General features: G+C 44.4%; 1 protein-coding gene across 3 annotated transcripts in view; it reads right to left on the bottom strand.

The window, feature by feature from the left end:
• FBXW4 (F-box and WD repeat domain containing 4) overlaps positions 1–27,195 on the bottom strand; it is a 60,202-nt gene that overhangs the window by 12,769 nt on the left and 20,238 nt on the right. For 2 of the 3 annotated variants that reach the window (XM_030276273.4, XM_004174861.6), the window contains exon 6: positions 1,034–1,099. The exons of the other annotated variant lie outside the window; for it this stretch is intronic. In XM_030276273.4, the coding sequence (XP_030132133.4) occupies positions 1,034–1,099 (66 nt within the window). The remainder of the gene's footprint in view (positions 1–1,033; positions 1,100–27,195) is intronic. 3 annotated transcript variants of the gene reach the window in all.

Here is a 27,195-nt window from a genome sequence, read left to right as displayed (position 1 = left end):
CTTGTCCTTTGCAGGATGCATTGTTGGAAAGTATTTTTGTTACTTCAGAGAATAAACCTGCTAGCTTAAATTTGTATTTGATACAGTTAACTTAAACAATCTAAACTATTTAAACTATAGATTAGAAGGCAACTTGCCTCAGACCTACCCTGTGTCCACACCAACCCTCCTCTACCCCCTTTCCCCAAATGCAGCTCTACTGATATCCCTCAGGCCCCTTCTGCCATTGCTCACCTCAATCCTGACAGCACTCCTTTGGATAATCTGGGCTGTGCCACTCCTACCCAGAGCATCCTGGTCCTGGAAGGCAGGGCTGCCATTCCAATAATCCTGTGAAATATTTACTATCTGTCCATCACTACACTAAGACCCTCAGGCTGAGAGTTTCAAATTTGTCAGCAGTTGAGTCTCACATCACGATTTGAGAGCAACATTTCCCCAGTTGCTAAGGTCAGCACCTTCACTGAACAGGAACTACTCAAAGACCCCAAATCAGAGGCCACAGCAATTAACCTCCTCAGTGCTTATTAGGACAAAGAGAAGACAACGTGCCTAAGTCACTTCCATAGATAATGTGTTGCCACACATCACCTCTCTGAGCTACTGGAATTGCCAGCCAGGACAAGGTGACCAGAGCCTGTGTTTGCCTCTGGCTTCCTAGCACCAAGAGAAGTGAGTGAATGGGAGGATAAGGATCACCTTCCTCACCTCCTCTGGCTGAGGCATTAACAGAGACAGATGAAAAGGAGGTGTAATGGGTATATTTTGCCTGTATACAGGTAATGGGAAGAAACTAGGATGGCTGTGCCATCAACTGGAAAAGCTGAGAAGAAAAGCCATGTTACTGAACCAGAACCACCCTCCACACATGCCTTTCCACAGCAGTTTGCTTTGTCCCCCACTCCACAACACATCTCATCTTCTATCACTTCTTGCCTATATTGACAAAAGAAATTACACCCTTTTGAAGCATTTCCAATATTGCATTGTTATTCACTTTTCATGTCAAGTCCCTCCCTGGAAGCTCACTCACCTCTCAAGGTCCCAGATTCTCAGAGGTGAGATGTGTCCACAGCAGGCTGTCCCTGTCACAAATGAGCTGTTTAAAAAAAACAAAGAAACAAACAAAAAACACTTACTAATCCTCATGTTCTGAAGAAAATGCATGAGCAAGACAGAGAAAACAGGTTACAAGACAGACTCTGAATTCTGGTTCGAGATGATTTCAGCATGTCCCACCACATTTCACAAGGGACAGGCAGCAGCAAAGGGAGAGCTGCCATAAGACTCTCACTAGCTGAGCTTCCCAGATACACCAGGTCACAACTGCAGAGAACTGGCAGGACATAAAGATGGATTTGTAAATACAAAGGGAAAACCTAAACAGGAACAGCTGTAAACAACATTTTCAAATGAATCAGTACAGTACTTAGCATGTTTCATACACTTAGTGCTGTAAACTGCAAAGACCCCATGGAAAATTCACTGTTATTTCCTACTTCATGTCTCACTTCTGCTTGTTGGCAACTTCTGAGTACAATCATGAACTGGCTGCAGCATCACAGGCCTAAAGAATCACAGAACAGAGGTCTCTGGTCCAGCCTGCTCAAAGCAGGGCCAATTTCAAAGCTGGATCAGGTTGCCCTCCCCAGTGCTCAGGCACCCCCTGTTAGAGGCAGCACACCTCTCCTGCAGCAATATCTGGCTCCATTTACACCCTCCATCAGGGTCCATTCCAAAGTCCTCTTGGCAAGACTATGTCCCTCCTGCACATGCTGGCTCCAGAGGTCACCTGACACTCATTGGCCTTATACTAGTTCATAAGACAGAACAAATCCTTAAAATCAAGCATGAGGAACATGAGTGCTGTGCTCTCCAAACCACACCGCTTTTTTCGTGCCAGCTTCCCATTCTCAGTCCAAATAAGAGGAAGCAGCTCATACAAGGACTTCTAAGTAAGTTACAAATGACCTCTCATAAAGCCATATTTATTGCAGCTACAGAGAATAAAATTCCAAAACTATGTTTAAGTCAATGCAACAAGGATAGCATGAACACATGAAATGGAACCTGCTTTAAATAAAAGCCATTTCTATGCTTTGCCTAAAGAACTTTTGCAGTATGACACAGGGCTGGCAGCTGAAAAATGAAAGCAAAATAAGAAAACAATGTCATGTCTATAAAAATAACAGAGCAGTTTTTAAACATTTCTTTAATCCTCTACAGTATTCTTTCTTTGGAAGTCAAGGTGTCTGCAAACCTCTATTGCACCAGGAATGGATTCTTGCAGCACCCTTGACTTCTGTGAGAAGCTATTGCTACTACTGCTGCTGCAAGAAGGCACTCAGCAGCCAAGTGAACACAGGTTCAACTCAATCAAAGCCAGAGAAGGACCAGATGGAAGCAAGACCTGAACTCAGGACTCATTCTACTCCTGTCTCTGTGGTTTAGCTGAGCAACTGGTTTCTCCAAACCATAAAGCCAAAGCAGCACTGACAAAACACTCTTCAAAAGAGGCAAGCAGGTAACATCAAACCATTTCAAAGAGCTACAAGAACTTAGGAAGGGCTTTAGCTACCAAGGCCTCTTTTGTGTTGACTCTGTCTTTCCACCCAAACTCACGGACCTGGAGGTGTCCACAAGTTCTGTAACTCTTAGATGCCGTTTAGGCTAGAAAAGGCCTGCAGAACTAGAACTATTTCAAAGTGTCTCCAACCAGGATGTCCTACACGCAAAATTCCAGGTTCATTGGCAGTGCACATACAATCAGCCAAAGCACCTGTAGCACTTGGCTGTCCCTACAGGTGCTGCAGGGTGCTCCATGGTCCTCGACAAAAGTCTGAGAGTCTATGGAAATTCCAATTCCACTTGTGCAGCAGCCACCACAATCAATTAAGAAAGTGTGTAGCATTTAATCTTTGGAAACATGGTTTCTGCCCAATGCCTGCCTTCTCTCCACCACAGTCCAGGACAGAGGGGAACATTTCTCTTTCGCTGATGTCACCCACCCCAGAGGAGAACAAACAAAAGACACCCACTTTGACAGCTTGTTGGTCAAACCCCAGGTCTGGAAAGCAGCACTTTGGTCAGCAGGTCCCTCTGCTACAAAGCTAGGTGTTGGGTTTTGTCCCCACTCCCCAGTCATAATCCATTAATAACTACTAAAGTCAATTACTGTGGTTAGAAACACAATAGCAGTCAGGGAATCAGTCAAGCAGGCAATTGGGTGCTTAAGATTTTTCTTTTGGGGGACAAACTGACTCTGTCCCAGCAGAGAACACGCTCACGTGGGAGACAGATCCCTTTGTGCAGAAGGTATGCACAAGGCTTTGATGGTTGCCACAGGTCTAAATTACCATGGAGGCACACCAACAGGGAGAAAAAGGTGGGAGGAACAGCTAGGTCTAATCCTCCCTCATGCTGTCAGTTCTGGACTTCAGCTTTCCCTCCTTGGTCCTTACCCCTCACCCCTCAGAGGGGAAAAAAAAAAAAAAAAAACAGAGAGAGAAAAAAGCATTAGATAAAGAGATTTTTTCTCCAGCATCGAATACAGGCCTCAGGGCCACAAACAAGTCACTTCTGGGTAAAGCTGACTCCATTCAGTCAACAGGAATTTTGTCTCATACTTCAGTGGGATCAGGTTTGCAGGCCTTATCTTTAACAGCCTGAGCCCATTAGCAAGCAAAGATAAGACTTCTCCCACAAGAGCAGGCCACCTTCACTGCAGCATTAGAATGCAGCATTCACAAGACAACATGCACAAGGAGTGGCAATGAGAAATTCTCGAAGCCTGAGAGTGAACTGAACTTAAAGTCTGGATTCCAGGGCATGATACAGGGCCCCTCCCCTTGAGTCTGATCTGCAGGCACACACCTTGAAGCCTCAGGTGTGTCATAACTGGGAACCTCTCAGAGGTGACAGTTTTACTTCAGGCAAAAAAGCAACACAAATTAGCTTTCATGTGTCTAAAACAACATGCAGATTGGAGGAAAGCATGCAAAGCTTGGTTCCAAAACTTCTGAAACTTCGTTTAGTGTGGAAGATCAGGCTGAAGCCTTCTATCAGGTTTGCTTCTTTCAGTCTATCTTCAACAAGGCTTTTTTGTCTTAGAGAGCACAGAGCACACATAAGACAACCCTCCAGCTTAGAGAAGTGCAGCTTTTTCACAAGTGTTGTTGTCAGCTGCCCAAGAAAAACAATTCAAGATGACACTAGCTTAGGGAGTGTCATTCATTTTGCCCACAGACTGGGGAGAGACTAGATTGGGAAGAGGGGAGTACAGGATACCTTAAATATATTAATGCAGGCATGACTCATCTACCTGAAGTATATACAACACACTGATGTACACTGACTCTGATCAGATGCATCTACATCCACCATAAAAACTGCTATGGCCAGTCTCCAGATGGCCTTGGAGATGTAAAGATCTTTCCCCACTAAGCTTCCTCCTGTTCTTTGAAAGCTGCTGGCTACCATGACTACAAGCTCCCTCTAACAGGCCCTTCTAAGGGGAAAAAAAAGCACCATTGTAGGGCTTCCATAACAGGGCATGTTATCTTCACAGGGATCCCCTAGGAACTAAAACCAAGCTGAAAACCAAACCAGGAAGGCAAGAATTTTGTTCAGCATTAACACACATACTTCATAAACAGTGTATTTTTGTTGTCCAACACAAGGAATCTTCCAACGCATCTGATACTTTGATGTCCTCTTTCTTATTTGAAACTCCCTACTGACAGAGAGGAGAGGAGAGGAATTAACAAGAGGGAAAAATAAAAACTCAACAGAACAACCAAGAGCCTGCTTCTCCAGAAGCCAGACCTTCTCTATGTTGCAGAAGAGATATTTCATTAGACATCATCCCCCCCACAATACAAGCTGGGCCAGGAAATGAAAGAGAACACACATTCTGGCAGTGCTGTTGGAAGAAACACAAGAACTCTCCATCTGACTGACTTGTGGTTGTTGAAGATCCCATGGCATTCCTGGCAACAGCAGTACTGCCCTGGCTACACTCCAGCTGCAATAATCCCATGGCTGCTCCCAAGGTGCCAACTACAGTTTGACTCATGTAGCATCCCTCTTTACCCCATCCTGGACAGACCATTGCCAGATGTGAACAAATCAGAGGGGCTGAGGTAGATGTCCATCAGTCATTTTGGAAAGATGCTGTTTATTCTGAGGCTTGGAAACAGTCTCAGCTCCAGAAATACAAGTCATATTGAACAACATATACTTTTCCCACTATCAGCCCAGCCTCTAGAGTGGGTGCTGCCTGAGCTGGGAATCCTGCAATGAAAAGTCATTGAAGGAACCTGGATAAAACAGGTCCTTTCCCACCTCTTCTCAATACATCTCCCCTGTGCCCCAGGCTTGTGCCCTTCTCTGCACTGTAAACAGATTGCTTCTCTAGTTCTATTCTGCTCTTCAGGGATTTCAAATCCAGAATCTGCTTGACACGTGCAAGAGTCCGTTCCATCCTCCTGGCACTCTCCCCCGCCCCCTGGAATTGGACATCATTGTTCCATTTTGGAAACTATTATATATGGAGACTCATTGGACTGGGAAACAAAGAAGTTATTACTTGACACAGCCCTGCAGCTGGGAATGTGGAAGTTGGGGGGAGAAAAGGGGGAGAACCAGGGGAGACAGGATGAGGGGGTTGGTAGCAGTGTTATGAAAGCGATCAACAGAAAGGACAGCTCAAAGATGGGAAACATCTATTTTAAAAAGTCTCAAGTGAGATGAGAAAAGAAGGAGAAGGGAAAGCAAGTCCAGAAGGGAGATAGGAGAAGAGAGAGAGCAGTTGGTGCCGACGGTGCCGCGGGTTAAACACACGGGTCTGTGGGTTTGTGTAGCCTTTGATTCAGCACTGACACGCTTTGGCAAGGGAGGCCACCGGAGCTGTCAAATCCTTCACCAACGTGCCCATCAATTGTATTCAGCTCTCCCCGACCCGCACTGGCATTTTAATTACTGTTGGGTAAACTAATTTGTACAAATGAAGGCAACTCTGCCTAATAGAATATGCAAGCTCTCTGACCTCTGACAGGCGATGACACAAGATACAAAGGAGGCAGAGGAAGGCTTTTTATCAGAGCCTTATTACTCTCTATTACTCCAATTAGTTAAGCTCCAGTGCTCCTAATTGGGGGAAAAAAATTGCAATTAAATCAATTTTTGATGGGCTGAAAGTGGGTTACCGAACCGCCCTGCCTGTGAAACACTGATATTATAGCAGCAAAGGTCAAAGTCTTTGTCGGCACCTGTGGGGCCCCCACCTCCCTTCTCCAAGCCCCTCTGTGCCCCCCCAACACACACACGCAGCTCGCTAAGGCGAATCATTAGAACATGTCATGTCTTATCGCGGCCGCCACCATCCCGCCAGCCTCATCAGTTGACATCATTATGGAAGGTAACTCCTCCAGCATGAATACAGTGCTAAGGTCACATAAACTTGATGGAGCCCCTGCTGAAGAGCAGATGCAACAGTAACAACATTGTGAAGGGGAAAGGAGGGGGTCAGAAACCCAGCACAGGGAGTTTTGCCACCTCCAGCATGAGACTCCTGCAACAGACCAGATACACACAAAGGGAGAGAGACAGAGAGTGCAGAGGGGCAAGTCCTCCTTCCCCAGGGGCATTTAATTTGCAAGGAGAAAAAAAGAAAACCAGCACAGCATCAGTTCAGCATCCTCTTCTTTATGAGCAAGCAGGCAGGACAAATATGCAAGAAATCCCACCTGCCTTAGATGCAGACAATGCTGGACAAACCCAGGACTGGCTGGTCATGCTGGACTGATGCTGCCCCTTCACTGTCCTAGACCAGTTCCTTTAGCTGTACTTTGTACTTATAGCAGGATGACCAGAGAACTGAACCAAGCATCTTCAGTATCTCAGAAGTCAAGACAGCTGGATTATATGTTAACATTCTGTAACCACAAATTCAAGAAAAATCAGCAGGTAAGACAGTGCACCTAAAGCTCATCTAAGCAAACAGAAGAATCCCACTGCAGCACAGCCTCACCTTTGTTGAATAAATGCCAAAAAGTCCCAGCAGCTGAAGGCAAATAACCAGGCTTGTTCCAGAAACAGACTGGAAAGCTCTGGAAGGTTTGCTGCTACTTCTTTGAGCTCACATGCATGCTACAGAATCCTCCAAGGAACAGTCAACTCAGGAGTTAAACTGTGCTCCTGATATACCTCATAAATGTCACACAGAGAAGGTAGAGAGGAGCTCTGCCACACCACACCATGGACTCAGCACAGAGAGAAAGCAAAATGCATAGAGAAGGCCATGAACCCCGCAACATTAACAACCACTACTTCTCCAAGAGGAAATCCTGTGCTCTTGCAAGGAGCACCAGTGACACATGCATGAACAGATGGACTAATAATTCATTCATATGCCACCTCAAGTGGACCACTAAAAAGTGGTCCCCAGAAAGACAGCATTTACATTTTATACTGAAGGGCACTATAGAGATGCTGGATTGAAACATGAAGTCCCATTTGAGGCAGAACTCCAGCTCATGAGATAGAAGAAATGCTCATGTCGCTGCCTCCCAAGTCATACACTTCATGCCTCATGGTAGAGGGAAATCAAGCTTCACCTCTCCAGCCTTCCTCCTTGGCCTCTAACTTCACGTCTTCCTCCAGACTTCAGAGACACTCGGGCTGAAGAGCAGAAAAAGCTTTTCGTATCCCTAAAAGCCCAATTCCTGGTATGGTAGATAGATCACCCCTACTCTAGCAAGCTGCTTAGTAGGTGTCCAACCTAGACACCTCCATCCTGCCTTCTTTGCAGTTTCACTCCATACTCTGTGTCCAAGTTACCTGCAACCTTGATCACTGTCCCTTCAGCAGCCCTGCAGCAGGTAAGTTCTGTGAAAACAAGCCAGCAGATACAGAGTACAATCCTCATTTCTGGAGGAAAAACTGAGCTCAATGACATCAAGACAAAGATTTCAGACAGGACAAACACATGCACACGCTTCCACACTACAGCAATGAATGGGAAAATACCCTTGATTGCAAACTAGTGATTCAATCCACAAAACAGTCCTGATGTTCCTAGGCCTGTTCACATCTAAGTACTACTGCTTTCCCCAGTACTTCACATGACACATGCTTTCAGGAAGAAGCAAATGTTCAAAAGAGGACCACATTCAGCTTAGCCCTATAAAAGTTGATTGAGGATCCCGAGTGTTCCTTTACAAGAGGAATATTGGAACAGTGCTTTTCACAGTGCTGCTGTCATTTTTCAGAACTTCAAACAGAATTGCTTTTGTAGCTATACAAGTATTTGACATCAACCCACTGCTTTATTGAAGGAAAAGTCTTGAAAACCTATTTTTAATAATGTAAAATACATATTTACATACTATGTCCAACAATCTTCATTTTTCCTCACTCCCCAAACCTCTTGCCAGGCATGGAGTAGTTGTTCATGCAGAGGTCTTTGTACTCCTTATCTCTCTCGAGACCAAATTTAAACCCCAAATGATGCTCAAGTTATTACTGTTATTACAGGAAAAAAGAGACTCCTTAACCATAACAGAAATTTAATTCAGAACATAATTCAGGCACTGATCTGAATAACTTGTACCAAAAATCAAAGTCTGTGCCAAAACTGATTTGTCTGTGCATGCCTACCAGGCCTTTCTGTGAGCAGAGCTCTCTGCAGGCAATCACTGGGGTTACATCTTAGAAGCTGAATAATAAAGAAACATGACTCAACTGAGAAATCACTTCTGAATCTAAAATCTGGGCAAGAGATACAGCTCTCTATTCCTACCATAGAGAGCTTTCTGTGAAGAAATAAAAGGGGAGAAAAAAAAAAAAAGAAGAAAAATAATGAAATCTAGGGACTTTAAGGTCAGTTTGAGACTAGATGGCTAAACACTACTACAGCACCGTGATATCAGCTTATCATTAAACAGAACAAAATCTCAAATAACATTTTTAATTCTCAGAAGCTATAACATTAGAAATTCAAAGAAAGTGGTTACTAAGGTTCCATTTGTGTTTTGATGAGTTAAAGGTTTACCTGGGTTTTTTGTTTCTTTTTCAAGTGCGGGTGAAATAACCACAGCTGGTGTCTCAATTTCCTTACTGACATAAAGCATTCTCCCTTCCAACATCACTACAGAAATCTCAGCCATCTGTAGCAACTTGCTATGCTCTACTCTTGCTCTGCTCCCCAGAGCAGCCTTTCAAACACCAATGGGCAAGACTCCTGAGAGGTACCCACCAGACAGCATGCTCTACCTCCAACTGCTGCACATGCCATCTGCAATACAGTACACAGGGGTTGCAAGATAACTTCATAAAATCTCTACCCTGGGTTTTTATGAATGAATTGAAAGGAAGGAACAGGTGGAGCTGCTGACTGAGCAGCAGAAAAACATGATCCCTGGATGAAATACATGGACAGTATTAGACACGGGACACCATTTGTACCTACAGACTATCATGCATCTTGGGCATGTCTCTGAGGGCCTGGCACTCAGTTCTCACCAACCTGCACACCCACCTCCAGCCTTCACACCCATCATGTTTCCCCTCCCTACTCTGGTCAGTACCGTTACCTTCCCCCTCGCCCCCACGGAGAAGACAACCTGAGATCAACCTTTGCCCACATCCCCAGAGCCAGCAGCCCCCTTGAGCTTGGTGCTCTGGGCCCACACACAGCCTTACAAGAAGCTCTGAACTCCAGCCCTCACTTCCTCAAAGCCTGCCCAGGTGTAAAGCTCCAGCGATTCCTTTTTCTTTGCCATTTTCCCTCCCTCCTCCCTCTCCTCCAAGCCCCACCAACATTTTCAGGCCACACAGTGAGCAGGGAGGTTGGAGTACATGAGGACCATTGCAGCAGTCGTGCTGTTTCAGACCCCCCCAACTTAAGACAATTTCTAAGAGCCATTTCTTATCCTCCCCTCCGTGAAATGATTTCTGTTAATTGCCTGGTGGGAATCAGTTATAGGTGGGGGAGATTCTCCCCACACACACACCCTGGCCCCTAATTGGCTTATTGAAGTTTTAACGGGGCTTTCACCTGGAGAAGCTGGTAATTATTCCCTTCATTCCCCTCTTGCTTGTACCTGTAGCTTCACACTTGGGGCCTGCCTGGCTCCACAGGGGGGACTTTGTTCCCTCTAACTACAGGCCCCACACAAATGGGCCCAGCAGCAGGAAAACATGGCAAAGTGGTAATTTTCAGCCCCGCGTAATTAGCCAAGGTTCTTTCAGCCCAAACTGCTGAATGGGGAGAGGGCTGCTGGGGAGGGTGCGCCATGTGGGAATGGAGGAACGGGGGCTGCTCTCAACAGGCGGACAAAGACCTCTCGGGGGCTCCAATCTGGGCCGAGCAAGAGGAGGGGGTGGGAGTGGGACAGTTTGCCTGGCATAGCTGGGGCACGGTCAGCGGTGGGACACACACTGAGGAAGTCAGCCCATGGCATCCTTCCCCCAGCCTGTGGAACAGGGCAGTGCAGGATGCCAAGAAAGAGGTAAAGGAGAAAAGAGATCCAGTGATGCACGACAGAAGCATGTGAAGGGGTGAGATGCATGACAGATTCTTGAAGGTCTGGTGTAGCCTATGCTCCCAGAACAGGATTTCTAGTCTAGTACCTTCACACTGAGATTTAGAAAGGCAATAGACTCAGGGAGAATAAGCTGGATGGTGCAGGTCCCAAACAGGACAGCAAGAACTGTGAGAAGGACAGAGGGAGAACTCTTATTGCTGAGAAAAATCATCAAAAATTAACTCCTCCAGCATCTGCTCCAAAAGTCAGGCAACGATCATAACCAAGAGGACAGTAAAAAAGGCTCCTGGTTCTCTTTTTGCTGAGGCATCTCCCATTAGCAAACCAAAACTGTTTTTCATAGTGTGACCTCACTTGTTCTGTCTCCCTTTCTGCTAAAAGACTTTGGTTTTGCAAAACTACCAGGAAACCTGCTGCATGTGTGTTCAAAAAACTTTGCCACCAGTATATCACTCCTGTATTAAATCAGACTGATGTCAGATGTCCCACAAGCCAGAAACTGGCATCCTGTGTGTGACATGCTGCCTCTCCTGATTCTCAGGACTTGTTAGCATCTGTGCTTTTTTTGAATTATCACCATTGCCTTCAGGATATAAATCCTTGTCCTGACTTGTCAGGTCTTGTAGACAAGTTAAAGTTGCTGCTCAGCTGGATTAATGATCACAGTTTCAGTGCAATAGCGTCTGGGGGATTTTTTGTTTGTTTTTAAAGTTCTAAAAACTCGCTTTGTGTCTCTTATGATTGCAATATCCTACTAGAAAGCAAGAATTGTCATAATCTAAAAGCTTGGTCCTGATTCTGCAATGAAGACCAGGTGAAGATCCAGCAGGGAAGTGGAAAGATCCCACTATTATCAAAGGACAGGTACACGTAGGTGCTGCACAAGCCCTAGGAGATGATGCAATTACAACAATCCTGACAACAAGGAAAGGAGATCCTCAGGGACTCCAATTGTAGGAAGGGAGCAGACAGGCAGCACAACCCCCAGGGCACAGACTTTTAATTTCTGAGCTGCCTAAAATACAATGGTGACACAATGCTGCAGCAGGTTGCAAACTAGAGAAGCAAATTGCCTGTTTCAACCCCATGACTCTGGTTTCTTTTCAGGCCATATCTATTTCTATCACATTTTACGAAAGACTCTTGCAGAAAGGATCATTTTTCAATTTCAATCCTATTTATTTCAGCCTCACCCAAGATGCCTTAAGTACTTGTCACAGATAGATGAGTTCAGCCAGATACTGTGTGCCTTTGACACATCAATTCTCAAGACCTTTCCTTAGAAGCAACTTTTGACACCTCTGGACAAAGTATGCTTGCAGTGAAATCCATGCCAGCATCTCAAATGCAGACACCAAGAATGAACAAAAGCAGGTCCATGTTGACCAGGCCAATTTCAAGCATGTGCAGAGAAACAGAGTGAACATTCCCTGCACCAGTGGGAAAAGATATATAATATCATCTCTGCTCACACTTTATCACAAACCTTATGTGGTCCAGGGCTTTTTCTTCTTATAACCTCACACCCTACAAGTGTGAGACACTTGGAATTGATTTAAGTAAATATTCCAGCTGTCACTGCTTTGGACAAAAGTCTGAATATTTGCTCATGTATAGAAAATGCTTAAAGAATCATGATGCAAAAGAAGAAAATCTCTTATATTTATAAAATAATGCCTTTCTATTTTTTAAGACTCAGGACTGCCAAGACAAATCTCAGTATTTTTTCAGATGTGACTGGCAAAGTTTTCAGTTAACAAATATTGTTTTAAAAATGTATGTATATATATATATAGAATGACATTTTATATAAACTTTTCCATTAGAATCTATGACAGAAAATTACTTTTCAATAAGCAGCAATCTATGCATGCCAATGAGGTCAGGGGGAAGGGAGAATCCTTTCAGGTCTGCCAGAACAACTAAAAATCAAGAATGTTTCAGTTTAAAAGTAGAGGTGGAAGGAATCTCTTTTACTGGTGCCACAAGCCACAAATTATTTTTGTCATTTTCCTTTTGCCATACAGACACACATATAAAAAATTAAAACCCCAATATTTAGGAGAATTTTGAAAAAAGTGATCAGGATGGTGAGGAAGAAGAGGAGTCAAACATATACTTTCCTTATCTTAGCACACAGGGCAGCAATTCTTTCTCAATACCATGCAGAGGCAGGAGCTGTACTTGTTCATGCTTTTAGGGGAAAGAACCCAAATCACAAAAACAGAGTGCTTGATCTTCCTCCTCTCCCTTGTGATATTCAAACAATTTACAAATTAAGTCTAAATGAGTTCTTCATCAGGGGAGAGGGAAATGATGCTCAGAGGGTTTTAAGAAGTCAAAGGCCAGAAAAGGTGAAAGGGGAAAGGCATGTATGTGGAGCACATGCTACACACAGAGAGGGCCAGCACACTGAGGCATGGAGACACAGGTGCTCTGTGGAGGAGGGAAGCAAAGCCTCATCTGCGTTTAACTCAGCCATGAAATGACTCCTAGAGCTTTCCTGTTCTGATCATTCCAGTCCTGACACGGACACGCTTGCAACAACTTTAATCCACTTGCCCTTAAAGCTCTGGGCAGCTTCCACCTCCCTAGTTCTCCACTCTATGCAATATGATTTGCTTCAGGGTTTTCATTCTACGTGTTTGGAGTATGTCAACTCTTCAGCCCTAAGCAACCAAGATCCTAAATAAAACTCCTCCTCCCCATCTGCAGGTTCAGGGCATGCTTGGTTGTGAGCAAGCATCAGAGTGAGAAATCAAACCTGGCAGTCAGGCCAAAAAGCCCCAGCCCTGCATGCAGAGAAAGGCATACAAGGTTTCATTAACAGATAATATACATCTAAGGTATAAAGACATTTAGTGGCCACCTCCCATACAGATCCCAAACCACCCAAAAACTCGCTGGAAAGGTTTTGCAGAAGCCAGAGATCAAACCACATTGACATCAATAAGGTATAGTTTCACAGCACAGATTTTCACCTTCAGTATCTGTAATCAGGCTGAGCTGCAAGGCAGGCTAAGAATTATTAAATTTCACTGATAACTGAGATAAGCCAGATGAAGATAGGAAAGTAACCAGGCAAAATAGATGGCATAGAGATAGGGAAAGGATAAGACAGGAAGTCGAGCAGTAATTTATTATGACACTTTATGTCAGTATATTGGGGAAAAATTACACATAAAATGGTATAAGAGGGAAAGGATTGGATATGGAAAGGACTGAGAAAGACTCTTCAGGCACACATTCAAGTCTAAAATGGAACAGAGGATTCCCTAATATACACTGTCCTTTGATGACAAAAAATATCTGATAAAGGGATATTAAGTACCACACTGCCTCCTGCCACTCAGTAAGCTGCTGTCTAGGTGAAGCAGGACAACCTGCTGGCAGTCAGTCCTCCTACACTTCAAGGAACAGAAGTCTGGAAGCTTTAAATGTATAGGCAGCTTTGTGGGTAGGAGTGTGAAACCACAGTTTCCTCCTTTCCTTTCCATTGCTTGCACTATTTCCATGTGCTCAGAGAATTTAGGAAGTCACATCCAAAAACAGCTATTAAAAGAACAATTTCTACTTGTTAAGTCAAACACAAAGAAATGCCAAAACCAAGCTCCCTCACACGTTCTACACTGAAATGAGCACATAACTCAAACATCATTTGATTCTGTAGCCAGTTACAAGTGTCCCAGTTGAAACTGTCACTCATCTTTTATCATGTGAATACACAAGAATCAATTACATGGCCATCAATTCATGTTGGGCTGCATCTCTGTGGACTTCAATCAGAGACTGCACTGGGAGGAAGTGATGAGCTTATTTCATCATACAAAGGGATGCCTGAACTCCACTCCATATGAACTCCACTCCAAACAACTGGCCAGCAAGTACCTGCAAGTTTTGCCTTGCTACTGCTTCACATAAGGCCATCGGTACTAGAGTTAGGGTAGCTTGGGAAAAATATTAAAACTTTAAACAGAGGGAAGGGTATCCAAAGAGAGAAATCATTCACTGTATAACCACATAAAACAATCAGGCAAAAGGTTTAAAAATGAAGCAACATGCTTATTCCCCAGGACAAAACACTGAATTTGAAAAGAGCCTATGAAGCCCAGAACATTAACAGGTTCAGAAAGAGGAGATGACCTGCTTACAGAGCGATCTTCTGCAAATATGAAATAAACATTGGTCCAGATGAAAATTCTAGCCAGGGAAACCCTAACCTCTGCTCATTGGAAGCTGGGAATGAATAGGCAGGAAAGGATCTTCTGTTCTTGTTTCTTACTTTCTCCATAGACATTTACTACTGATCACTGGTGAACACCAAATGATGGGGTAGAAGTATGCTGGACTGACCCACCATGGCCAGAAGAGGAGAAATGCCCACTTTTGTCAAGCTATGGTCCATCAAGCTCACCTTTTTCATCTCCAGTGGTACTGGCAGATGCTGCTCAGGAAGAACATGTAAGCATGACAGCCTTCTGTGGCCATTCACTTTGCATCCATAGTTTCTGCATTAAGGATTTTAAAGAGTGTATCCCCACCTAGCTCCTCATTATGAACTTGCTATCCATGAATTACAAAATCTCTTTTGAAACTGCTGGCATCCTTCACCTCCACAACCTTCTGCTCTGAGACCATCAGAAAACAGATGTTAGAGAAACATTACTGCTTCTCTAATATCTGGAGCAGGCTCCCTTGCTTCTCCACTGTAAAAGAGGAGAAAATCCAGGGGAAGTATACAGAAAATTAAAACATGCTCTAAGCCAAGACAGAAAATCAGATGCAAGAGAGAAACTCTTCAATCAGACAGTCCTGCTCCATCCCCATCCCTCATTAAATCAGCCTGAACAGGCAAAGCAGGTCACTGAACAAAGCACAGGTGTACAGCTCAACACAGCTGCACCAGAAGGAAGAGATCAAGCACAGCAATAGTAGCAGCTGCTGCGCGGCCCAGCTCAGTCTGCAATTGCTGCTTCTGATGAGTTCACCTCCTTCAGGAGTGGGGAAGAGGTACACAGATTTCTTTTTCCCCTGGAAAAAAACCTAAGCTGTTGGGTTCCAGCCTGCAAGACTCTTCAGCCCCCATGCTAATAAATCTTTGGGACTATAAATCACCTTGCTACAGGTCTCTCTTCACAAAGGAAATGGGCTCTCTCTTGTCATTAGCTGCCTGTGTCTACCAACCATAGCAGGGCCTCAAGTCCTCTTTGATGGACAGTGAGACTTAAAGGAATATGTGCTTCAATATCAGAGGAGAAAGAACAAGAATTTACAAATTAGACAGGGCAATGCACATTAAAAGCTGGCTTTAATACCTGGTCCCAAATTAGCCCTGCACCTGCTAAGTGTCAGGATGCCTACAAAGCAGTAAGAGTACATCCCACATGTAGGGATGGTGAATGGAGCATCATGAACCCACAACACCTCTTAAGAGCAAGAAAGTGGTTGCAGCAGTTGGGTTCCATGCACTTGGGAGGGAAGGTAGAAAAGACCTGACAAATCCTAGATAATGAACCACAGAACACAATACAGGAAACACTGCACAGAAAGAACAGACTTTCCACTCTGCCTTCCAGTCTATAATAGTCCCACACTGCTCTGAAAAGAAACCAGAGGCAATGGAGCCAAGGAGGGAGTCAGAGCCACACAATTCCATCCACGTTTCCAGTGTCCAATTCAACTCACAGCAGAGATTCACAATGCCAGCAACCCAAGGAAACTGAAGCTTAGCTACAGGCAAGAGGCACTCTGGCATGCTCCATTTGAAAGTGTATTAGCATTCAAGCCAGATCACATATTGAGGAGAAATTCCCATTCTTCAGAGGAACTGGTTTCCCTTCAAGGATGACTGTCTTGTGTTACTCATTTGCTCCTCTCCAAATTTCAGCCTCTCTGATCCCGTCCCCCTCTTGCCTTATTTTAAACAGTCTGCCAAGCATCTTCTGTGAGGACTGAAGTGACAAGGAGAATGTTGTGACAGGAGACATCATCCTGATGTGTGCCAGACAATATAGGAGAAGCCCATCTCTGAGCCATGCTTTCATTTTTATCAGTATTTTCTCAAAGCCTTCAGATATTCCTGTGAGCAGTGCTATACTGTGCTCAAAATTCAGCAGTAAGTGGTGAGAGATTTACATTTATGACTTTTGTAAATTCATACCATCTGCAACCTCATCCCAAGCACATGGATGACAGAACCTGCCCAGGATGAAGGTAGTGTTGCTGCAAATATCTCCCCCTCTGCCAGGAAACACCTTCTCTGTAGACAGAACCCTTCCTTCAGTAGTTTCCTAAAATCCATATTGATACACTCATGTATTCCCTCTCCTGAGCTGCAAGAGGAAAGTTTGTAACTGTAGATTGGAAGAGCAACATACATTGCATACCACACAGCTGAAGAAAGTATGCTTTTCTCTTCTTCTTCTTCTTCCTCCCCCTTCTTCTCTTCCCTCCAGCCTTTCCTGAGAGCACTGACTGATAAATAATCCAGTCCATGCTTGGAAAAAAGAAACTGTCCCCCTCTACTCCTAACCAGGAAATGCAATGCAAAACCTTGTCCCTTCAATTCTCTCTGAGTTACTCCTTGCCCCCATTCACACATTCAGATGTACATATAAAGCACATCCATGTCAGCCTATTCCTCAAGTTGACACAAGCTATTTGGACCACAAAGCTGTGCACAAGCCCCAAAGCAGCCACAGACATTCTATGCTGGAAGTTGGCCACTATCTTCCCAGGAATATATGCAAATTTCTGTTGGATTCAACAGCTCTAGTTAGAGGTAGAATCAAACACACATTGAACAAGTGTTTTGTGCAGCATGGACTTGATATGCAGTATTAAACAGGCTTGAATTTACTCCATTGATCATAATCAAAAACATATCTCTTTGCTTCAAACAAACTAGTACATTTTGGATAGTTTAGGAATTTGATTCAGCAAGTACTTGAATCAGAAAATTATCATCACCTGCAGCCTCCTGTATACTTTTTAGTTTCCTTCAGGAAAACTAGTTTAGGAATTTGATTCAGCAAGTACTTGAATCAGAAAGTTATCATCACCTGCAGCCTCCTGTATACTTTTTAGTTTCCTCCAGGAAAACTAGGACTAGCAAGTCCCTTCATGTGAACACAATCATCACTTTCTTGTCTTAATAAATAAAGAACTGTTGCTTTACTATAATTCTTCCTCCTGCAGTAGTCTGAAACCTTCACTCTGATAAACTCAGTACTTTTGCAGTTCTCTCCCAAATAAATTTTTTTTTTCTTCTAGAAAAACCAAGGGCAGGGGGGAATCCTCCAAAGAGGCCCAGTGCTTCCCTCCTTGTAATGAAACCCTGTAATGGAATGCCCTGCACTCCAATTAGGAAGAAATGCTAATTTTCTCCAGTTGAGCACCCCCTCTAGATGTATCTAATTTGTTTCACTGCTTTCATCTCTCCCCTCCATCACATTTTCATTTAAAGGTTATGATCTGTTTGTGCCCTCCATGCCGCGCCCTGACAAGACACCCCTATGAGAGGTTGCAGGGGCCATGTCGCCCTTGCTAACCCCCTTCCCAAACAAAAACCAAAGCTTTTTTCCCTCCACTGCCTCTTTAAGAAATGCAGAAAGATGAAGGGGAGGAGCAGGGAATTGGGAAGACAATAATTAAAAATAAGAAGTAAGCCCTCTTGCAAGTTAGGTTATTGGTTGTTTCCAACAAAAGGTTAGAGACCTTTGCACCATGACCAACACCGGTATGACCAGTGGAGGCCAGCCAGGAGCAATAGCATTACAGAGCTTTGCTACTTCTGCAGATCCATTTTAGGAACAGCTGCCATGCAGAATACTCTTTTGCAAAAGGTTTTGAGATGCTAAATTGTTTAGCTCCTTGTAGGTCTTGGGGAATACATTTTCTCTCATCTGTCACAGGGAGACTCTGGTCAGAAAGGACATGAAGAGCTGGCTCAGCCAAGGAGAAATTCTCAATAAAGCTTTCCCACTCCTCTCTAAAGGGCTTATGCTTTGTTCTGGGAGTCTGTGTTCTGAAAATTCCTTCAGGAGAGCAGAGACTTCAGATGGGTCTTGGAATAGCTCTTCATAGCATCCATAAACTTGTGCTGCCATGGTTGTGGCTGGACACACATGTAAATCCTCAGGGCAGAACCCATTTGGACAGGTCATCTACCCAGAAGAGCGGGCACCACATAGGGAAAATATATACAGATGTCCTTGCTGGTGCCACACCACTTCCCATAAAAATTTCCAAGGGCTTTCTAAGTCACCATAAGACTATTACTGAACAAAAATAATAAAAAATGCAGCCACCATCCTACCTCCAAGCAAAACCTCTTTGAAGCCTGCCCCAGTATTCTCAAATAAAACAGTATTCACCCACAGTATTTACCTCCATACAAACCCTGGTCCTAAGCCAAGTTATTCATTACTTGTGTTCAGCCTCTCCCTCCCTTCACTTCCATTTTCTACTTCAGTTCTTGTCTGTTAGAAAGGAAATCATAGATCTACACACTCTAGATACAAGTTTCACCACACACCTGTTGTCAATATCCTGCAAGTTGAAAGTGCCCAAAGAACCTCTTTGGAGGAAAGGCAGCTAAGGTGGGCCCTGACTGAAAAGGAGCAGAAACTGCTGGGTTCCAGTGGTGGCATACCCTGGAACAACCACCCTCTTGGAAAAAGTAGAAGAACAGCTGGACATGCTGCCCAGACTGAGCATTATCTAGCCTGTTTTTGACAGTAAGATAAAGATGGAAAAGTACTGCAAGAGTGTTTTCTGTTATTAATAGGCACTTTGCTAATACTGCTCAAGATAGTCAGCTCCCTCTCAGTCATTTCCTGCTGCAGCCGCTGAATCCCATTGGTCACAGCACTATATGGTCCATTACAAGCTATTTCCTCTCTACGTTTCCAATGCCTCCAAAAGCTTTTGCAGAAAGTCCTGATGATCTCCCTTCCTGCCTCCCTCTGCAGACACAATTCCCTCATAATTTGACTTTCTGGGACCACAAATGGGGAGCGGGTAAGAGGCACACAAAGATTTACTCTTCATGGATAGCAGCCTTGCCCCTTCCTCCCCTTCCAGGCCCCCTCTCTATCTGGTCCATGCAAACAAACCCTGAGTGGGAAAGAGCGTTTGGAAGAGGCCTGTGTCTGGGCCAGCCGCCTTTCATCCAGAAGATGCCTCTTCCCGTTGGAAAATACAAGCATTGTGTGGAAACATTTTAATATATTCATGCACATTCCTATAGCTCGCAGGAGCGAGTGGGTCTCAGCACCCTCCCCTCCCTGCCTTCCAAATGATTTTCATAGGCAACGATGCACTGGGAATACCACTTGTTTTCTCGAATGCCCGTGAGTATGTAAATTGTGGGAATATGCAGGCCAAGGGCTGTGGTTTTATTGTGCTGCAGAAAAGATTTTACTAATTACTTGCCTAAACTCCAAAGCAGTACGCCTGCTTTTTTACAAAGCGGGAGAGTGGGGAAGGTGGGGGTGGTGGGAAGAGGAGGAGGGGGACTAAAGAGAAAAAAAAATAGCAAGGGGAAGAGAGAGTAAAGGGAAAGAGGGAGAAGGAAAGGGAGCACAAGGGATGCATTTCAAAGTTTCTCCAGCAATTGGATGGGGGGGAGCTGGGCCCAATGTGAAATCATAGAGGTCAAAGGTGGGTCTCCCTCCCTTGTGAGAAAGTGGTGAATCAGGACGGTTTATCAAACGATCATTTTCTTTTGAAACTGGGAGGCAGAGGCTGGGACAATTCTGCAGATGTGCTTGATGAGTTCGGGACAAAAATGGGCCGCCTCCTCCCCCCCTCCCCCCTTTAAAGTCTCCCATCAGGGGTTGCTTCTCCCTCCACTGCTTCCAGGACCCTCCCCTCCCTTCTTCAGTGGTCAGCTGAGACCCCCACCCACTGACCGCCTTTGTATTCCTGGCCTTTGGACACAGTGACAGGGCCCTTTATGAGACCCCAATCAAGACCCCCATGTCACAGGTACCTAGTAGAGATACCAGACCCTTTTCAAATGAGGAACAACAAGGAAAATATGCTGGCCCATTGTCCCAGCACGGCACCAAGGGAGATGAAAGGGACAGGCTGCTCCCTCTCCGCAGACTGCCTGCCAATCAACCCCAGTTATTAAGGTCACGATGTGGAAATTCTTCTGACCTACACCTAATCAAAGATGCACCAAGGACTTTTGAGATAACATGGGGGAAGGCGGGAGAGCAAGCTTCCCCCTGTCCTCTCCACCCATAAATACAGTGGAGCTTCCACAGCGAATTACTAGCAATTGCCCCAGCTAGTGCTGCAGCACACTTGTCCCAAGTACCACTAGGGCAGCCAAGCAGAGCTCTCTGCTGACATGCAGCCTCAGGAGAGCTTAAATTAAAAGCATTCCTCACTGGAAAGTTACAGACTGAGCAACACTAGAGGTGGCTCAGAAGCCAAGATCGAGGACACTGTGAGACAAACACTAAACATCCTCTTTACTATTGCCGATATCTTTGGTTTGTGTGGGCTGTGGGTTTCACCAAACGTGGTCAGCACCATCCACAGAGAGTCCTGAAGAAAAACTCAGTAGATGTGAATCTCTGAGTCTCCAAAAGCTGAAGCAGCTGCAAGAGTGAATAGATGCCAGTAGTGCAGAGCAGACATTCTGATTCCCCCCTTGCATGATACAGGATGAAGATACCAAGATGATGCTGATGGTGGCGGTTTTTAGCACTCCACAGAAATATCTTACAGAGAGGAGGCAGGGGCCATGTGCACTGCCAGAACAATGAGATGGAGACAAAACAATTAGAGCAAGGGTCAGATGGGATCAGAGAAGCACATCCCACCAGACAGCTCCAGAGCACTCGGAACATGGACAAGATCAACTGCCTCTGAAAAATTGTTCTGCATCACTCACTGAGTCATCACCATACACTCAGAATAGTCAGACAAAATACTTCAACCTGACAAGTGACACAAGAAATGACAGAACTACAGTCTCTGATAGTTCACATAAAAAGGAAAGTAAAAAATCCAACTCTGTAACAGGAACATTATTCAGCATATATAGCATGCTTCTGCAAGTGCATGACTTTGAATTAGGTCCTCCAGAAGAGCCACATGGTATAAGTCATAGGCACCACTGGCACATTTATGGTCAGTGTGGAAGAAACAGAAATTTTTGGCACTCTTCTTTATGCACCATATCTACTGTCATTTACGGAATACCCTTCCTGATCCCATGCCAGCTTGCTGCTCTCATCCTGTTGGCATTCTTCAAAGCCCACATGGATGAAGGCCTTAGTGAAAGGAAAACAAATTTGGGGTGTAGTATAGTGAAGTCATAGAAAGTGAAACAGTCACAGCACCCAAGCTGCAAGTTTCTTTATGCAAAACACTGCTCATGTGTTGGCTCATTTTCCTCTGTCTTTTAGATAAAAGATACCAGTGCAGTGCTACTGGAGCCCCCCAGTTCCCGTCAGAGAGCCTGAAAAAGGTAACAGCCTACCAGTGGTGACCAGCTGGGTAAGAGATGAGAAGTGGAGCTTCTCATCTGGGTAAGAGGAGAAAAGAACTCTGAGACAAAGATTCATGTCTTTACACAAATCCTACTACATTGCTTCTCCACTGCAAGTCACTGACATACCTAAAACCATCCCTTTGTTCCTTGGCTTTTACACAACTGTTGAAGCAGGAGGAAAACAGCTCTTTTTTCTTGATGTTGAACCAATTGCTCTTATACCAAAAACTGCTTAGCCATGGCAAAGCATGGTCTGGTTTAGGTCGTTGTAAGCCAAGATCCAAAATGACATCTCAGACACTGTAAGCTGCAGTACTCAGAGCAGACATTACTTAAGCCCTGCAGCACAAAAGACAGATATTGCCTTTACTTCAGGGCAATATCCTCCACCATCACCCTCCTTTCAAATGCCAATGGCAGGCTGAGGGCCAGTCTCCTGCTGTCCTCAGAGTGAATCAACACTCCTTTAGAAGGGGCAGGCTGCTATCTTAGGACACTACAGCTTCACTTCCCACCTCAGGGCATGAGCTTGCATCCTCTGAGTGACAGGTTTGGCCTTATCTGGGAGGAGTAACAGTGGAAGCTGAGCCTGCTTAGAGGCATCTGCACCTGGGGCTCTCACCAGGCAAGAAAGGTCCATCCCTCTGCGTCCCTTCCCGCCCCCAAAAACAGTCATTTGAAAGGCGGGGAGGGAACAGACACCACTCTAATTGTAGGAGTGAAACCTAGCATCCTCCTGCTCATCTACCTTTGCACTCCATTTCTGTTTCTCTTTGAACCTCTGGTACAGCTTGTCAGGTCGCTGCCCTCCTGAGAGATCAGAAAAAAAATAAAACAGTGATTACTATTGTACACTGATATGCAAGCTGGAGAAAGAGAGAGAGAGAAGGAGAGAGAGAGCAGCCTCCATGCGTCAGACTATGAAAGGGCTTCGACTGAAGCCACCTGAAAAACAAACCCTTAATTTAAATGTTAATGAAAGTGCTGAAGAGACATCAGAGACTTTCATTTCTCTACAAGAAACAGAATCACCAGGTCTAGAATTTATGGCCCCCTTCACCTCCCCTCTCTTCTTCTCTGCTCCATCAGCCACAGAAGTAAGGAAAGGAAAAAAACCCTAATTTTAACATTAACTCCACACTTCCACCCTAGGATGCAATTGCTAAATTATCTGTTGGCAGGACACTGATCAAAGGTGGAAAAACAAAGGCACACTGCACAACCGAGCAAAGGTAAACAGCAGCCAAGGTCTGGTGAAGTTACCTTCTCCTCCTGCAAACTTAAAAAGCAAAGAGAAAACAATCACAAACTGGAAATGGAAACCTCAAACCATAAGGTTGCCAGCCCCCTCAACTAAGTTTCTTCTGTCACATCGATTAAACAGTCATGGATTCTCCTGTGCAAACCATGCAGCACAAGAAAGATGCTTCCTCCAAGCTTTCTGAGACTGACTTTCCCCTCAAGCAAGGGGAAAAATGATAAAAAGACTGCAGGGGGAGGAAAAAAAAATTCAATATGCAACACAGCTCAACACAATTAGAAACAGATGTCTGCGTTCCAACTCAGTCAGCTACTGCCTCCCAAAACCTGCTCACCTGCCCGCAACCACCAGTGAGCCAATTCACACAGTCACAGAAAATATAGACATCAGAGTATTGGCCAAAAGTGACAAAAAGGGAGGAAGTCATCAATCACGTGAGCTTTAGAGGGCAAAAGAAAGAAACTGAAGTAAAGAAAGGTAAGCTGCAGTTTCTCAATCTATAGAAATGTTTGCGTATTTGTTTGTTTCTACAGGAGAGGAAAAACAGACATGTGTGCTCATGTGTTCACCACGTGAAAAAGACCAAATAGAGCCATTATCACACAATTAAAGAGTAAAACAAAGTCTTCTTCCTCCCAACATCAAGGGAACAGTCAGGGCAAATGGATAAGACACAGGTGTCATTTTAGCTCCAGAGGGGAGAAAATGATACTCATTTCCTGCTCTTCAGCTTTAGGGTGAAAGAGCACCAAGTCAGTTATGACTATTGCATATACCTAGAAACCCACATCCAGATTGCCCTCTGAGGTCAGTAAAAGATGGCAGTTAATGCCACCACTAACGCTGCACGTCCACTCTGGGATCTCACAGTTGAGCAGGTTCTTCCTGCCCTGCTTAAGAAACAGCTGCAGGTCAGAGTCCCCTCTCAATTATTCAAGCCAACCAGGCTCTATGAAGATCCCCAAGGACAGCAGAGCTATTGCTGCCGGCTGTTTTGCTGGCAATGCACAAACCCGAAAAAACTCAGTTACTTCTCCCAAGTCCTTACAGACTCAGAGAGGTTAACTGCACAAAGCTAGGTCAAAGCAGAGCACACTACGGCCAACAGCTCATCTTGATATGCAGTAGGGGAAACCGGCTGATAAAATCAGAGTAAGAAATGAGGGCAGGGGAACATTATCCAACATTTTAACTTCTACACATTAGGGCTTCAATTGCACAGTTAAAACCACTGCAAAGTTGCTCTGATTCAAGTGGGTTGTTTTGCTCTAAGGCAACCTGCAAGACCAGATTGTTACACTTTCACAAGTTTCTAGATAACCATTAAAAGGAAACCCTCAGAATTAATCATTTTGATCACCCCCAAAGGAAGAGAGGCCATTCAATAAAGTTGCCTGTCAGTAACCTTTCTCTTCCTTCCTTTATCCAGCGAGTTTGGGGCATGTTTTACAATTTGCCTGAGGTTGTCCACAGAAGCAGAGATCTCCTCAGATATTACTTCCTCATAATAATCCGTGCAAGAGGCAATTAGGCTAAAATCAGCTTATTCTAATAGAGGAGTTGGGTCTCAACTACAACAGTGCATAAACAGGACAGCCAGCCTGCCTTTTTAAATTTAGCTGTTTGTGCAAGTACTTATTTTCCTTTAAATCAAGCATCCAATGCAGACAGCTAGCCTTCAGTACAAACTTTCCTTCTCTCTGCAGTTAACCTGCACTTCACCAAGACAACAACCACAAGGAGGGCAGACTATCTATTGCAGCAGACTAATGACAGAGTCAGAAAAAAAGAAACTGTCTCTTGGGCTTACACACCCAAAGCATGTTTCTGTCACAGGAGGGCACTTTATGATTGCCCCAAAGTGTATCAAGCATTTCCTAGCTCTCTATCTACAGCTGAAACCTGGCATCCTGCTGCTCATCTACAGTCGCACGTTGGAAACCATTTGTGTGCCTCTGTCTTCTCTTTGCTTCTTAAAATCTGACACACTTTGAGTACAGGATCTCATGATCATATTTAAATATTTAAATATGAAAGTAGCAAATACCAGTGGCCAGACCTCGCAAAAGAAGTCAGTTTAGATCTGAGTACTTTTTTTAATTCAACACCAAAAAAAATCTGGATTCAAGATTAATAATGAACTTAACATGAAGGTCCACTTTTTTCTTTCTCCTCCAGCTTACCTTGTACACTTCTCCCTTCTCTTCCCTGGCTACTGCCACTTCAGGGAACCACAAAGCATGAAGGTTCCACTGCTCTACCAGAAACTCCCAAGTTTGCTTCACTTTGCACATTTGAACTGGTCCACTGCACTTAGGCTTGTCCTGGTCCCTGAGCACATATAAGTCACTGCAGTAAGCACCAGTAAATGAAAGTTTAACATCTGTGTGATGCAGAGTTCAAAAGGCAAATGAACTCGTGGGGGGAAGAAGATTATGAGTAGCTACAAAATGTAGTTTAGGGTACGCAGCAAAGTACAGCATTTTACTAACCCATGGAGAAGGACAGCTTTGGAGATCAATTAAACCAGTGTCTGAATGAAGCTGAGGTACCCTTATTTTAAGTATCCTATTTTAAGAACTCTCTCAGAGTCTTCTCTAGTCACTTATGTGACACGTGCAGTGTGTGACCTGCTATCCAAAGCCTACCAAAAAGCATATCTTTGCAGACTCACTGAAAACCCAGAAGAAACACTATGCCCTCCCATCCCCATTACCCTGCAGTGCAATGTCAGGGATCCCCAAAGCAATGAAGCTCCATGAACACACATGGCTGTCAAGACACTTCCATGGCTGAAAAAGTTATGCAAAGGACTAAGCATAGTTTTCCCCTGCACAGTATGAAGAGACGATCCCATATTCTTTGTACACTTTTAATACCTTTTCCTCTACTTAATGTCCCTTATAGGAATCATTCTGTTCACAGACCAGAAACATCCAGAATAGCACCAGTACACTAAGAACAAGGAAGCCTCCTCCTCTGGTTCTGCACATCTACAGGTTGATTTCTGCAGTGACACAAGGAAACTATGGACAAATCAAAGCAGAACACCTAAGGAAAAAATGCCTGAAACCAGAGGAGCTGTGCTCTAAGAGCACAAGTCTCTAACATTTAGCCTGAGTTTACAGGCACTGTCCTCTAGAATAGCAGTCCAGCAGTGCAGGACTACAGCAGGCACAGCAGAAAACCCAGCTGTGGGTCAGGAGCATATGGGATACTTGTAAGAAGCTTCACACAGATGAAGATATCACTGAAAAGACGAAAAGTTTCAGCCCATTAACAGCTGAAGTTCAGTAAGAATACCACCCTGACTACTTTAGAGAGTCTAAATCCTGGCAAACTTCCAGGTAAGGAAACTACAGCCTCTCCAAAGCAATTCTGAATGGCTAGAGTTGGAGAAACCTTTCTTGCTCCTACCCCACTGCACACAACTGCTTTCAGCTCTCTGTGTCCATAGTAGAGACAGCTGCCGTTTCTTAGCAGCAATGGGCCAAAATACTCAGGTGGCTGGAGCCTGATTCTCCAGTAGAACTACTTGTCCTCATGGAAGAGATCTCAGTTTACATCCACACAATTGAGAAGGGAGAATCAATTGAGAAGGTCACGTTAAATGTTTAGCAGGAAGTGGAGGTTTTAGGCCATGTTCAGCCTCACTGGGGAACAAATGTATCCAAGCTCTGGCTAGAAGGATGGGGACTGCAAAGGAGGAAGAGCTTTAGACCTAAGGGCATAGGGAATGCATATGGGTGAAATATGGGCTCTTGCAATAAAACAGAAACCACAGAGCTCCCCAAAGCAGACTTTCCTAGAAACCAGATATTATCTTTTTGATACTCACCTTCATTAGACAGCAAGTAATAAAACCTATTAGTGAA

Source organism: Taeniopygia guttata, chromosome 6, assembly GCF_048771995.1.
Source record: "Taeniopygia guttata chromosome 6, bTaeGut7.mat, whole genome shotgun sequence".
Classification (NCBI taxonomy): Eukaryota; Metazoa; Chordata; class Aves; order Passeriformes; family Estrildidae; genus Taeniopygia; species Taeniopygia guttata.
Note: the sequence above shows the minus strand (reverse complement) of the source record. Positions and strands in the feature narration are given on the sequence as shown.